The 13803-nt window shown below is 35.1% G+C and overlaps 1 protein-coding gene across 5 annotated transcripts in view; it reads right to left on the minus strand.

Annotated features, from left to right (window-relative positions):
- Positions 1 to 13803, minus strand: part of COP1 (COP1 E3 ubiquitin ligase) — a 224004-nt gene that overhangs the window by 138112 nt on the left and 72089 nt on the right. For 4 of the 5 annotated variants that reach the window (XM_061383278.1, XM_061383280.1, XM_061383277.1 and 1 more), the window contains one exon: positions 11065 to 11141. The exons of the other annotated variant lie outside the window; for it this stretch is intronic. In XM_061383278.1, coding sequence (XP_061239262.1) covers positions 11065 to 11141 — 77 coding nt within the window. The remainder of the gene's footprint in view (positions 1 to 11064; positions 11142 to 13803) is intronic. 5 annotated transcript variants of the gene reach the window in all.

The following is a 13803-nucleotide window of genomic DNA, read 5'->3' on the forward strand; positions in this document are numbered from 1 at the left end:
AAAAGATGCTTGCCCCTTGGAAGAAAAGCTATGACAAACCTAGACAGCATATTAAAAAGCAGAGACATTACTTTGCCAACAAATGTCCATAAAGTCAGTTACAGTTTTTTCAGTAGTCTTGCATGGATGTGAGAGTTGGGCCATAAAGAAAGCTGAATGCTGATGAACTGATGCTTTTGAACTATGGTGTTGGAGAAGACTCTTGAGAGTCCCTTGGATTGCAAGGAGATCAAACCAGTCAATCCTAAAAGAAATCAGTTCTGAATATTCATAAGAAGGACTGATGCTGAAGCTGAAGCTCCAATACTTTGACCACCTGATGCAAAGAAATGACTCACTGGAAAAGACCTTGATGCTGGGAAAGACTAACGTCAGGAGGAAAAGGGGACGACGGAGGATGAGATGGTTGGATGGCATCACCAATTCAATGGACATGAATTTGAGCAAGCTCTGGATGCTGGTGATAGACAGCAAAGCCTGGCATGCTGCAGTGTGTGGGGTCACTAAGAGTTGGACACAGCTGAGGACTGAACTGAACTAAACTAAAACCAGGTTAGAAATAATACTCATGATGAGGAAAATAAGATGATAAAAAAAAAATTTAATGTTCTTGCTGATGACAAGGAGGAGCTCAGCTAAAAACATATGAAAACTAAACTGCTGTTAATTCAAGTTACAAAGGAAATTCAGTTATGCAAGCAGATGTCACAAAACTACTCTCACTTAAAATTGTTTGCTTCTAAAAACAAGGATATACTTTGTAATTAAAAGATATACTGTTACAAATGAACTTATACACAAAACAGAAACAGGCTCACAGACATAGAAAACAAATTTATGGTGCCAAAGGGGAAATGGGGCAGAGGGATAAACTACAAGTTTGGGAATTAACATATACACACTATATATATAAAACAGATAAGCAACAAGGACCTACTATATAAGTACAGGGAACTATACTCTGTATTTTGTAATAACCTGTAAGGAAAAAGAATCTGGAAAAGAGCATATGTATATGCATTTATGTATGTATTTCTGTATATATGTATATGTATGGATGATGTGTATATATGTGTGTGTGTATATAGAAACTGAATCACTGTGCTGTACACCTGAAATTAACACAGCATTGCAAATCAATTGTCCTTCAATTTAAAAAAGAAATTTTTAAAAATCTAAATAATAAAAAATAATAGACTGTTAAGTCAATTTCACATGTAAGATACACATATAATAAATAGGAAGCTAAGAGAAAACAGTGATTCACCCTTGGCAAAAATACTAAGTAACTAGTTTTAGACAGCTTTTTTTGAAAAAGGAGGATTCACATTTAAATTACCAGTAGGTACAAAATCAACTAATTAAATTATAGAGAATTTTAATATGTAAGCAAAATAAAGTATATTAAGATCATTTAAGGGTGAACATAAAGAAAATAAACTAAATGTTTAAATTAGTAAATTGAATGAATAAAAAAACAAAAAAAGCTGCACACACGTATGAAATTAGACTAAGTGCTGTCACTAATTTGTTTTTTCATTAGTATAAACTTAAGACAGAAGAAAATAAACTCTACATTTAGTAAACAATATGGGCCTACAGCCAAACCCTGTTCCTTTTCCAGTATAGTTTTCCTGGTAAAATTATTGAATCTGTTTTCTCAAAACAAACACATACTGACCAACATGTAACATGAACATAATCTGACTTATTTTAATAATGATTAATTAAAACAGAATATGTTTTTAATGTTTTTCAATAGCAAAGTCTGTTACTATTTTATTTCCTTCCTACCAACGCAGTAATCCCTAGTATTATAAACAGATCAAAAGCTAAATAACTTGCTTTCTTCAAAATAATGGTCTTCTGTCAGTTATTTAACACAGATGCACTGAATTTCAAATTAAGGGTAAATCCCATTTACTAACAACCCAAATTTTCATGGCCCTAATTTTTCAGGCACCTTAGGAGATACTAGAAATCGCTCTTCATTTTTGAGTTTTCCTTTCTAATTTCACATACTCCTACATTTGATACAACTATTCAGACAAATCACAGAAAATCAACATGACTAATCTACTGAGTGCCACCATCTACTGAGTGCTTAGTATGTGTCAGGTGTTATCTCTCATTTCTTTAAATGTACTATTACATTGTATTAGTCAAGATAGGTATTATTATCCTTATTTTACTAATGAGAAAACTGCAGTGTACAGAAGTTAACAATAAACTTGCCTAAGGTCAAACTGCTAATAAGGTGTGGAGCTGAAATTTGAACCCAGGCAGTATAATTACAGAATCCTCACCAAAGACTGCCAAAGTAACATGTTTTCTCTTCTTGCAAACTCACTACCCTGTCATTTTTGAACTGTAAGTTTCTACTGATTTTCTTTTTTGACCTTTATTATCAACTCGATAATCTCTAAAACTCTTTTACCTCCCAAGGCTTTATAGGCTCTAGAGTAAGGATGCCCGCTTTAGAATACTGATTACGCTACTGTAACTGTGTGATGCAGCACAAATGCTTCATCTCTATGATTCAATTTCCTCATTTGTCAAAGGAAAAGGATATATGGCATCTATTCTGAGGGCTGTATGAGATAATACATAAAATTATAAAACAGTACCTAATACACATATGCTCTACTACTCTGACAGTTACAACTTTTGCAAGTACAAGTCTCCTCTAGGGCAGAAATAATTTCCTGATTTTGCTGCAAATTCAACTGAAAATTAACATGAGATATTTTCTTCTACAGTGTCTTGGATTATTAGAATAGGCAGTACTACTACTACTCATTCATGGCATTTATAAGAATTTCAACAAGGTATTTTACAACAGATTTTATATAAACAAACACTGGTGATTACAATGGCCTTTTCAGCAATATATAGTCTGGATTTTTTAAAATATTGGGCTTAAAAAGATTACATAAAACTTCAATTCCTAAAACCCAGAACTATGAAAATAAAATACTTTGTATTACTTTTTTGAAGTGAAAACCTGATCAGACTACATTTCATACCATTTACCTCACTGTTAACATGTATGTTTCAATGGGGAAATTTTAATTTGCTTAAGGAACTGCCTATTCCTCCTCCATCAGTATATGTGATATATGGCATACATACTGTGTTACCTTTCTAAAACTGGTGAAGGTATACGGGCACAGACACAATATTATATACTGAAAGACATCTGACTTCAAAGGGCTCCCCAAAACTCATACAAGCTTTGGATTTACTTGAGGAACACAAAGGTAGTTCGATAATAAAAAAACACTGGGCTCCAGAATGCACATCTATAATCTTTAGGGAACAGAGATTCAATTTACTCTTCAAAGAACAGAAGTTATCAGAGTATTTCAGATATACAGGAAAAACTTTTCCCAACACCCTCTGTTCCCTTTTAATTGTAGATGGTTAGAAAGAGTTGTAGTTATACAGTGCATAGGAGGACTGCATGAATCTAATATTATGTTGCCTTTTAAAAGGTCTGTAATTCCACAATATCGCTAAAGTTTAAAAAGAAAAGCAAAGGGGAAATTCACTTTAAAGTTTTCCTTACAAGAGCTTTCTCAGAGAGAAACTTATTGCTGCGGATGTAAAAAGCAAATGTGAAGGGAAATTTCTGAAAGATGGAATAGGTATGAATCTACTGCATTACTGCCTTTGAAAGTAAATAACTTCTTTGGAAATTTTTCAAAAACAGTATAATAAGCTCAAAAGAAAAAGACTGACAAGACCGATCTGCCTCCAATGAAACTAGCAGAAGTCCCAGTTCGTTAGGCTAAGTGCTGCATTTGATTTCTTTATATTCTATTACCACTTATCAAAGAGTGGGAATAGATTACAATTTAGTTGTAATTCATAGGGGAGAGATTTGTAATTATCAGATGATATAGTTACCACAAATCTTAATGTTACAAAAACCCAGTTCTCTGAAATAATCTCAGAAAAAAGTTTTAAAAGCAAAGAAAGTAGAGGAAGCGTTCCAGAAACAGCAACAAAAGATTCCCGGGTGGAGGATCTGGAGAATGGGAAATACACTGGAACTTGGGGGCGGGAGAGACAGGTGATGCACAAACAGAACATGGGGACAGCACATGAGATTCTCTCCTTGCTTCCAGTGATACTTCCATCTAAGACACTGTTACAATGTATACTTTGGTCTTCCCAGCCTCTCCCATCCGTGACCTTCCAGAATCAAGGAAAACCCATAATAAGCAAAGGGGTGGAAAGTTCCCTATATGACTCTAACCTGAAAGGGCAAAAGGCCATCAGCAAGAGGCTCTAATCAGAGTAAAATCAGGAATGCCAACAGAACAATTTGCTTCCAACTTTTTAACTTTTCTGGTTTGCTCAAGCCAGGAACATAACTTGAGGCATTTTTGAGACATTATAGAAAGATGTGTAACCTAACAAAGTAGACACTAAAATAAACAGAAATCTTTACTCTTTCTCAAGGATGAAATAAGCTTAAGATAATTTAAAAAAATTAAAAGAAGAAAAAAATTCAGTGTTGGACAACAGAGATTTCTTTTATGAAAAAGAAAATAAGCATATCTTACTTAGAGATTTTTAAAACATATCAGTAATACAGAGATATTCACTGCCCACTAACCATACCTTTTAAAGTATAATCCTCCAGGCTAGCATTTGAAATTCTGGAACTCACCTCAGACCTAATGATCAGATTTCAAGGGCATGGTTCAAAAAACTACATGTCAAACAGGAGTCTTGGTTGATACTCAAGCACATGGAAATCTGTCCTATTCACACCTCAGCTTTCAGAATTAGAAAGAACTGCTAGTATCTTCACTAAGCAGTGGCAATTAGTTTATAACAAGAAGCCAAAGATTTTTTTTAAAAGTCCTGACATACCTACTCTACTAATGGTCCTTAGGAAGCATCACTACAGACAAAGCTAGTGGAGGTGATGGAATTACAGTTGAGCTATTTCCAATCCTAAAAGATGATGCAGTGAAAGTGCTGCACTCAATGCCAGCAAATTTGGAAAACTCAGCAGTGGCCACAGGACTGGAAAAGGTCAGTTTCATTCCAATCCTAAAGAAAGGCAATTCCTAAGAATGTTGAAACTACCACACAATTGCACTCATCTCACATGCTAGCAAAGGAATGCTCAAAATCCTCCAAGCCAGTCTTCAACAGTACGTGAACCATGAACTTTCATATGTTCAAGCTGGATTTAGAAAAGGCAGAGGAACTAGAGAGGAACAAATTGCCAACATGTGTTGGATCATAGAAAGAGCAAGAGAGTTCCAGAGAAACATCTACTTCTGCTTTATTGACAACACCACAGCCTTTGACTGTGTGAATCACAACAAACTGTGGAAAATTCTTGAAAGAGATGGGAATACCAGACCACCTTACCTGCAAAATCTGTATGCAGATCAAGACAGAACAATCAGAACTAGATATGGAACAGACTGGTTCCAAATCAGGAAAGGAGTACATCAAGGCTGTACCTTGTCACCCTGCTTATTTAACTTATATGCAGAGTACATCATGTGAATCACTGGTGATTACAACAATAAATGCCAAGTATAGCAGAGATTTCTTAAGATCTGTTCATAACCATCTAACCTTGGAGATATGGAAAATAGTGTCAGGCTGTGTATGGAGAATTTTCTATATTGTAGAATTCTCCTCCTGGATAAACGGAAATGTTACGTTAAAAACTCTTTAGATGCAGCTGGAAATGCTGCTGCCCCCTCACTTGTCACACGCCACATGTTCATGGGGAACCTGGTGCTAAACCACCCACAGACGACCTGCTTCGGTCAGGCTTTCGTATATAGTACAGCAGCTCCCTAGCTGTGATCTGCTCAAAGTCAGCCTTCAACACAAGGGTTCGTAAAAGAAAAAAAAAAAAGAAAATTTTTTTAAGAAAAAAAGGAAAAATAAGAAGAAATACAAAAAATTAAAACAAAAGAAACTTCTAGCTTTATGTAGAAGAGTTGTTTAAAATATATAATAAATTAACGACCAATCTGTAAGGCACTGAGTTAGACTTGACCATAAAAACATTTTAACTCCTACATTTTAATAAAAAGTTTTCTTGGGGAATTCCCTGGCAGTTTAGTGGTTAGGAATCCATGCGTTCACTGCCAAGGGCCCAGATTCGAACCTATCTGGGGAACTATTTATATCTCACAAGCTCTGTGGCACAGCCAAAATAAATAAATAAAAATTAAAGTAAATAAAATTTTAAAAAGTTACCACCCCAAGTAAAATAAAAACAGTTGAACCAATAATAATTGCAAAAAAGTACCAAAAATGTAAGCATTATTATGTGAATAATAATACCATTGATACTACTCTGGTTGTGGGTCATCATCCAGTCAAAGACCCAATATGCAGTAATACAGAAGATGAGATCATTTTCATTCATTACACCAAAGTGCCATTATAACCACCATCCACCCTTTCCCCACCACACACACATTTTTTTTTTAACGACCCTGGAGAAGGCAGGGTGTCACTGGGGTAAGCAAAACTACATAGAGTTCTGTGTGAGTTAAAGAGTAATTTCTTATCCTGGTCCAGGAGCCATTACATAATACCAAATTCCTTGAACTTTATCAGTTTATTCAATCAAATTATGAAATTTACAAATTCATAAGGTACTGACCCACTAGTGTATGTCTGTGTGTGTGTATCTATCCATCTATATATATATATACACACATATAAGAATATTCTTAATAATAGTTCAATAATTCTAGCATCTCTAAAGTGACCCCTGGCTTTTCCCTTCATTTTGATTTATCTGGACCTTTGTCAAAAATGACAGACAAATGAAAGTTTAAGTCTTAAAAATATCTAATTAAAGTAGTTAAATAAAAACAAAAGTGTCTTATATAAAAGTCTTACCTATAAATTTTATTCTGTTCTATACTACAGAAAACTTAAATAAGCAATTCACAATTTAAACTTACGAATGTGTCTTTAAAAAATGAATTAAATATGATCAATAGCAAGTCTATTACTGGCAAAAGCATTTGAAAGATCAGAGATTCTAGATAAATCTTATTTACTATTTGTTTTGTATTTATTTACTATTTTACCACAAGAAATCAAGAGTTATCCTGCAAATTTAACTCTAGTAACTATCTGGATCATATTAAAGCATATATTCACCTCCAAGCAAACAGAGAAGCTTCAACTAATACATTATCTTTAAACCAGGTTCTTTGGAGTTCTAAAACCAGAGGTTAGCGAATAATAAACAACAGTTCTGAAATACTTGCTTGATTAAAGACAAAGAATGAAGCAATTATGAGACAATTATTTCTAAGACAGAAATCACGTCAATGAGATGCATTTTAAAAATTACAAGCAAAACCACTGGCAATAAATGGCTTTGAAGAAGACTAAAATCTAAACTTTAGACTTTAGGTTTTTTCAGTCTAAGAATATTTTAATCTAAACCAAATTATCACTGTCATTGTTAAGAAGATTTGACTAAAATATTTCATACTCTCGGATTAAAAAAAAATGTCATTTGGCAAAAGCTAAACAGGACTGTGCTTGCCTATCACTCTCTAATTTACTCATAATTTAATACAAAGAGCCACGTAACAAAGAAGTATAAGCTATAGTTTATCCTCTGAATTGTGAAGACTTCTTTCCTCAGAATCTAAAGAACTAAAAATGCCCTAAAAGCAGCAATCTTCAGGTTTGAACTAATTCTAATAAGAAAAATTTGCAATGAATGAAGGCTTAAAAGTTTTACTAAATTTAAACTGATTTTATTAAGGAAATAATCACATACTCACCTCCAACTTCACTCACCCCAATGAAGCCTGAGTTTTTTTTTTTAAAGATTAATTAGTTTACTTATTAAGTATACTAAAGGTCATGCTTCAATCAAGTTTTCACAAGCTATGAAAATTAAACTACATTCTAGGTGACACATACACTTACTCAAAAACCTATTTTAAGTTCTATTATGTATAAATGCTCATATAAAAATGTGGGAGTGTAAGAAAATCCCAGTGTTAACAGGATTATAGTACAGCACGGGAAATCTACCCAAACTAGCACACACAGTGCAGAACAGGAACAAAGTAAATAGAAAATGTTTTTAAAAACTGGTAGTTAATTCTACCTTGAACTTCCTTTCTCCACTTCATTTTCTAAGGGAACTGGTGTATCAAAAAAGAATAAAGCTCATCCTTGGCTGGATTGTTTGGGATGGCTAGAGGATGAGGAGCTACTTAAGAGAGGAACAGAGGAGTTTCTCAGCAAAAAAATAATATATAAGTAAAGTTACCCTAATAGCCCATTTGGGGAGTTAAATTCAATTCTAAAGCACAAAAATAGTAGGCAAGGTAAAGGGGATTATGGAAGGCCATACAAAAGCGATCTAAGCCAATTTAAATACAATGGAAAGTCACTGAATGATTTTAAGGAAAGTAACATGATGCGATTCCTCACAATACACTGTAGGAGTACAGTTAAAAGACTATTGCATGACTCTGTGAGATACCTGGGGTCTAAACAAGGCAGCTGGAAGAGAATAGACAGGATATGACAATTAAGGTATACAGAAGACAAATTCCTGGGGAGGGAGGTGTAACATCAATACTTATATGTCTTCTATTTCTCTTTACATTAAATACATAACCCTCACAATAAACCCAAAATCAATGTAAGGGATTTACCCTGAATCCACAAAAAATGAATGAATCCACAAAAACTCTTTTTTAAAGTAAACCTCTTAAAAAGAGACCAAAACATTACAATGAGGAATAAGAACAAAATCTGGCATTTATATAATGATGATAATAATTATTGGGGGGGATTATATTTCAACTGTATACTATTTCTTAAAAATAAAACAAACTTCAATATTGATAGCATAACATTCTTCCCATGTTTAATTCCACATCTTAAGGGTCATTTCCCAAGAATATTCAAAGCTACCATCGTTTTCCCAAGTGTCTCTCTCAAATCTTGTGATAAAGAATGTATTTTAAGAAAAAATCAAAACACTCTTTTGAAGAAAATCATGTTTGCCTGTTTTTCCATCTTCAACTGTGAACCAGTCTAACTGACCACATCATCTGACAATAGTGTTCCATACGATTTTAGTAATTCAACAAAGTTTTCACAGACATCATGAATTCCTACATCTCTCATGGGACTGGCCACTTTATAATACAACCACTTCTCTTCTCTTCCACCAATAAAATCCTATAAAATCCAATAAAAAGTCCACCATTTCCTCTTTACGGATTCTTGCAATATTCCTAACATTCCTCTTAGCTTCCAATTGCAGGGGATTGGGAGAGACAGAAAGTCTAGTCTCTGTCCTCTACATGTGAACCCCGTAAGTATTTTATAATCTAAAATAGACCCTACTCAAAACTACCCCATGACTTTTTATTATCTCTTCTCTTCACTTCATTCATGTGTCAGCTTTCTAATACGTCTAACTTCCTTCCTAGGATACTACTTATATGTCATGTACAAATATTATATTTTAGTTTTTCTTATTTAGCATCTCCCTCAACCTCCACACACACACAGACACACACCCAAAGGGAAGTTCCATAAAGGGAGGGACTTTCCAGCTACATTCAACACTTAAAACAGTGCCCAGTGCATCAGAGGCATTCAATTTTAAAAAGCCAGTTAAATGAACATAATACTATATTGTTAATATGTTATTAAATGTCACCAGTGAGAGATTAACAAAGATCAGTGAGAGATTAACAAAGACCAGGGGCTCCCCTCATAGCTCAGATGGTAACAAAAGACCTGGCCACAACAGATAGAAAGAAATAAAGTGATATTTATATAGAAATAAAGTGATAGACTTTAGTCATAGACATAGTCATAGACAGAGAGTGATATGATAATGAGAATTATCAGTTTATTAGAGAAGACACTGTGATGTGACAATTTGTATTTGCCTGGATGCACTATAATAAATATTCCATTTACACAGATCCCACATATGTCAGGAAGTGAATGCTAAGCTAAACTGAATCATTCCCAAGTGTTTTAAAGAAAATAAAATATGGACAAAAACAAACTGAATTACACAGGTAAAGTGACCCCAGAATCACTCAGCACTCATGCGGATTCTCTATAAAACAGTTCATGAAATATATTAAACATACCAGGAATGTTATTTTACTAGAATATTCCTTGTGTCCCTTCCCCACTATCATCCCAAACTAGATGTAAAATGGCTTTCCTGATCTGGCACCGGCCGTGAAGTTAGTGTAATCTCCTGTACTGTCACTGGACTGCTTGAAAATCCGTGTGTTATCCTAAAACTATCTGTCTAAAAAGCTTCTGTTGGACCACAATCGTGAATGGATTAGCAGTGGATTAAAAACATGTAAAATTTCTCTTGCTCTGAACACAACAAAAAAGTTCAAATTCAAATGTTAGGCAGTAGATATTTCATAAATAGAACTTTAAATTTACATAGAGACCATAGACATTTACCATATTTTACAAAAACATACTGAAGGAGGCCAGTCACTACCACTACTTAAAATCTAGGGAAACAGTCATGAGCAAGATATACGTAATTCCTGCTCTATAGAGAATACAGAAGGGAAGACTTAATTAAATTAATAATGGGGAGTTATAAAGAAACTAGCAGAGATGTCTAAACAAACAGATCTACCTAATTCAACAGGAATAGTGGCAAAGACAAAGGTATTAGTTTAACTAACTTTTCCCTAATATTACCATTTCATTTTCTCAAATTATAGATTTTCAGTGTCATCTGATTTTAATTCACAATATTATTCAAAGCTACCATTATTTTGAGAAATCCACCAAACTATTAATTCATTACTGAATTCACAGTATTATAATATTCTACTAACTATCCCTGGCATGAAATTTAAAGCATAAAGGAAATAGATGGGCCATCTGAATCTCATTTCTACATCATGACCAAAAGTAATTTCTCAGGAGTTGTGTTCATTACATGGAAAAGGCTACCAAGGACTAATACCATATCTGCACTTTATAATATAAATCCAAAGCAATTACAGGTTTCAAGCTTTGTACCTGTGTGATGGAGAAGGAGCTTCAAATTGAGGCACTGTGCTATCCTCACTGACAGGAGAATATAAGCCGCTCATTTCCTGGAAGCACAATTATTAGAGTTATACCCACTCCAAAGAGACAATGTATAAGTCAAAAGGAGCTATTTATTTCTTTCCAATCCCAGGTTTTATCAGTTCCTTTTTGTCTCAACATCCAAATTTCTCAAGGTTTCCTCTCCAGAGAGTACAAAAGCAAGGATATCTGAAACTTACGAGACAAGTCTTTTTCATGACATACATACTTAAAGAACTAGAAATTCTTTAATAAATATTATTCATTACTAATGAAGCCATCAAATGCAGAAAAAGACAAATGTAAATATTTTTAATGAGACATACTGTACATTATGTGAACAGTGAACTAGCTAATCATTTTTAATCTAGGTGAGAACCTACTGATAAATATTAAGATAAGTATGGCAACTGACTAAACAGACCTTTGTTGGCAAAGGAATGACTCTGCTTTTTAATACGCTGTCTAGGTGTGTGTTAGTGTTAGTCAGTCATGTCCAACTCTTGGCAACCCCACAAACTGTAGCCCTCTAAGCAAGAAGAGTGGAGGGGATTGCCATTCCCTTCTGCAGAGGATCTTCCCGACCCAGGGACTGAACCTGGGTTAGTCATAGCTTTTCTTCCAGGAGCAAGCATCTTTTCATTTCATGGCTGCAATCACCATCTGCAGAGAGTTTGGAGCCCAAGTAAATAAAATCTGTCACTGTTTCCATTTTTTCTCCATCTATTTGCCATGAAGTGATGGGACTAGATAGCATGATCTTCGTTTTTTGAGCTGAGTTTTAAACCAGCTTTTTCACTCTCCTATTTCACCTTCATCAAGAGGTTCTTTAGTTCCTCTTTGCTTTCTGCCATAAAGGTGCTTCATCTGCCTATCTGAGGTCATTGATATTTCTCCTGGCAATCTTGATTCCAGCTTGTGCTTCATCCAGCCCGGCATTTCGCATGATGTACTCTACACATAAGTTAAATAAGCAGGGTGATAATATGCAGCCTTGACGTACTCCTTTCCCAATTTTAAACCAGTCCATTGTTCCATGTCTAGTTCTAATTGTTCTGTCTTGACCTGCATAGAGGTTTTGCAGGAGGCAGGTAACGTGGTCTGGTATTCCCATCTCGAAGAATTTTCCACAGTTTTTCGTGATCCACACAAAAGCTTTAGAGTAGTCAATGAAACAGAAGGAGATGTTTTTCTGGAATTCTCTTGCTTTTGCTATGATCCAACGCATGGTGGTAATTTGATCTCTGGTTCCTCTGCCTTTTCTAAATCCAGCTTGAACATCTGGAAGTTCTTGGTTCACGTACTGTTGTAGCCTAGCTTGGAGAATTTTGAGCATTCCTTTGCTAGCATGTGAAATGAGGGCCACTGTATAGTAGTCTGAACGTTCATTGGCATTGCTCTTCCCGGGGACTGGAATGAAAACTGAACTTTTCCAGTTTTGTGGCCCCTGCTGAGTTTTCCAAATTTGTTGACATATTGAGTGTAGCATTTTCACAGCATCATCTTTCAGGATTTGAAATAGCTCAGCTGGAATTCCATCATCTCCACTAGCTTTGTAGTGATACTTCCTAAGGCCCACTTGACTTCACACTCTGAGATGTCTAGGTCTAGGTGAGTGATCCATTGTGGTTATCCGGGTCATTAAGATCCTTTTTGTATAGTTCTTCTGTGTATTCTTGCCGCCTTTTCTTAATGGCTTCTGCTTCTGTTAGGTCCCTACTATTTCTGTCCTTTATTGAGCCCATCTTTGCATGAAATGTTCCCTCGGTGTCTCTAATTTTCTTGAAGAGATCTCTAGTCTTTCCCATTCTACTGTTTTCCTCTATTTCTTTGCATTGATCACTTAGGAAGGGTTTCTTATCTGTCCTTGCTATTCTTTGGAACTCTGCATGTAGATGGGTGTATCTTTCCTTTTCTCCCTTGCCTTTCGCTTCTCTTTTCTCAGCTATTTGTAAGACCTCGCCAGAAAACCATTTTGCCTTTCTGCATTTCTTTTTCTTGAGGATGGTTTTGATTACCACCTCATGTACAATATTATGAAATTCCATCCACAGTTCTTCAGGCACTCTGTCAGATCTAATCCATTGAATATATTCATTACTTCCACTGTATAATTGGAAGAGATTTGATTTAGGTCATACCTGAATGGTCTAATGGTTTTCCCTGCTTTCTTCAGTTTAAGTATGAATTTTGCAATAAGGAGTTTGTGATCTGAGCCACAGTCAGTACCCAGTCTTGTTTTTGCTGACTGTACAGAGCTTCTCCATTTTTGGCTGCAAAGAATATAATCAATCTGATTTCGGTATTGACCATCTGGTGATGTCCATGTGTAGAGTATTCTCGTGTTGTTGGAAAAGGGTGTTTGCTATGACAAGTGCATTCTTTTGGCAAAACTCTGTTAGCCTTTGCCCTGCTTCATTTTGTACTACAAGTTCTTCATTTTGTACTACGAGGTGAAACTTGCCTGTTACTCCAGGTATCTCTTGATTTCCTGCTTTTCATTCCAGTCCCCTATGACGAAAAGGACATCTTTTTCGGGTTCTATAAAGTTCTATAAAGTCTTGTAGGTCTTCACAGAATTGTTCTACTTCACCTTCTTTGGCATTAGTCAAAGTTATGGTTTCTCTAGCAGTCATGTACTAATGTGAGAGTTGGACCATAAAGAAGGCTAAGCACTGAAGAATTGAT

The sequence above is a fragment of the Bos javanicus genome, chromosome 16, assembly GCF_032452875.1.
Source record: "Bos javanicus breed banteng chromosome 16, ARS-OSU_banteng_1.0, whole genome shotgun sequence".
NCBI lineage: Eukaryota > Metazoa > Chordata > Mammalia > Artiodactyla > Bovidae > Bos > Bos javanicus.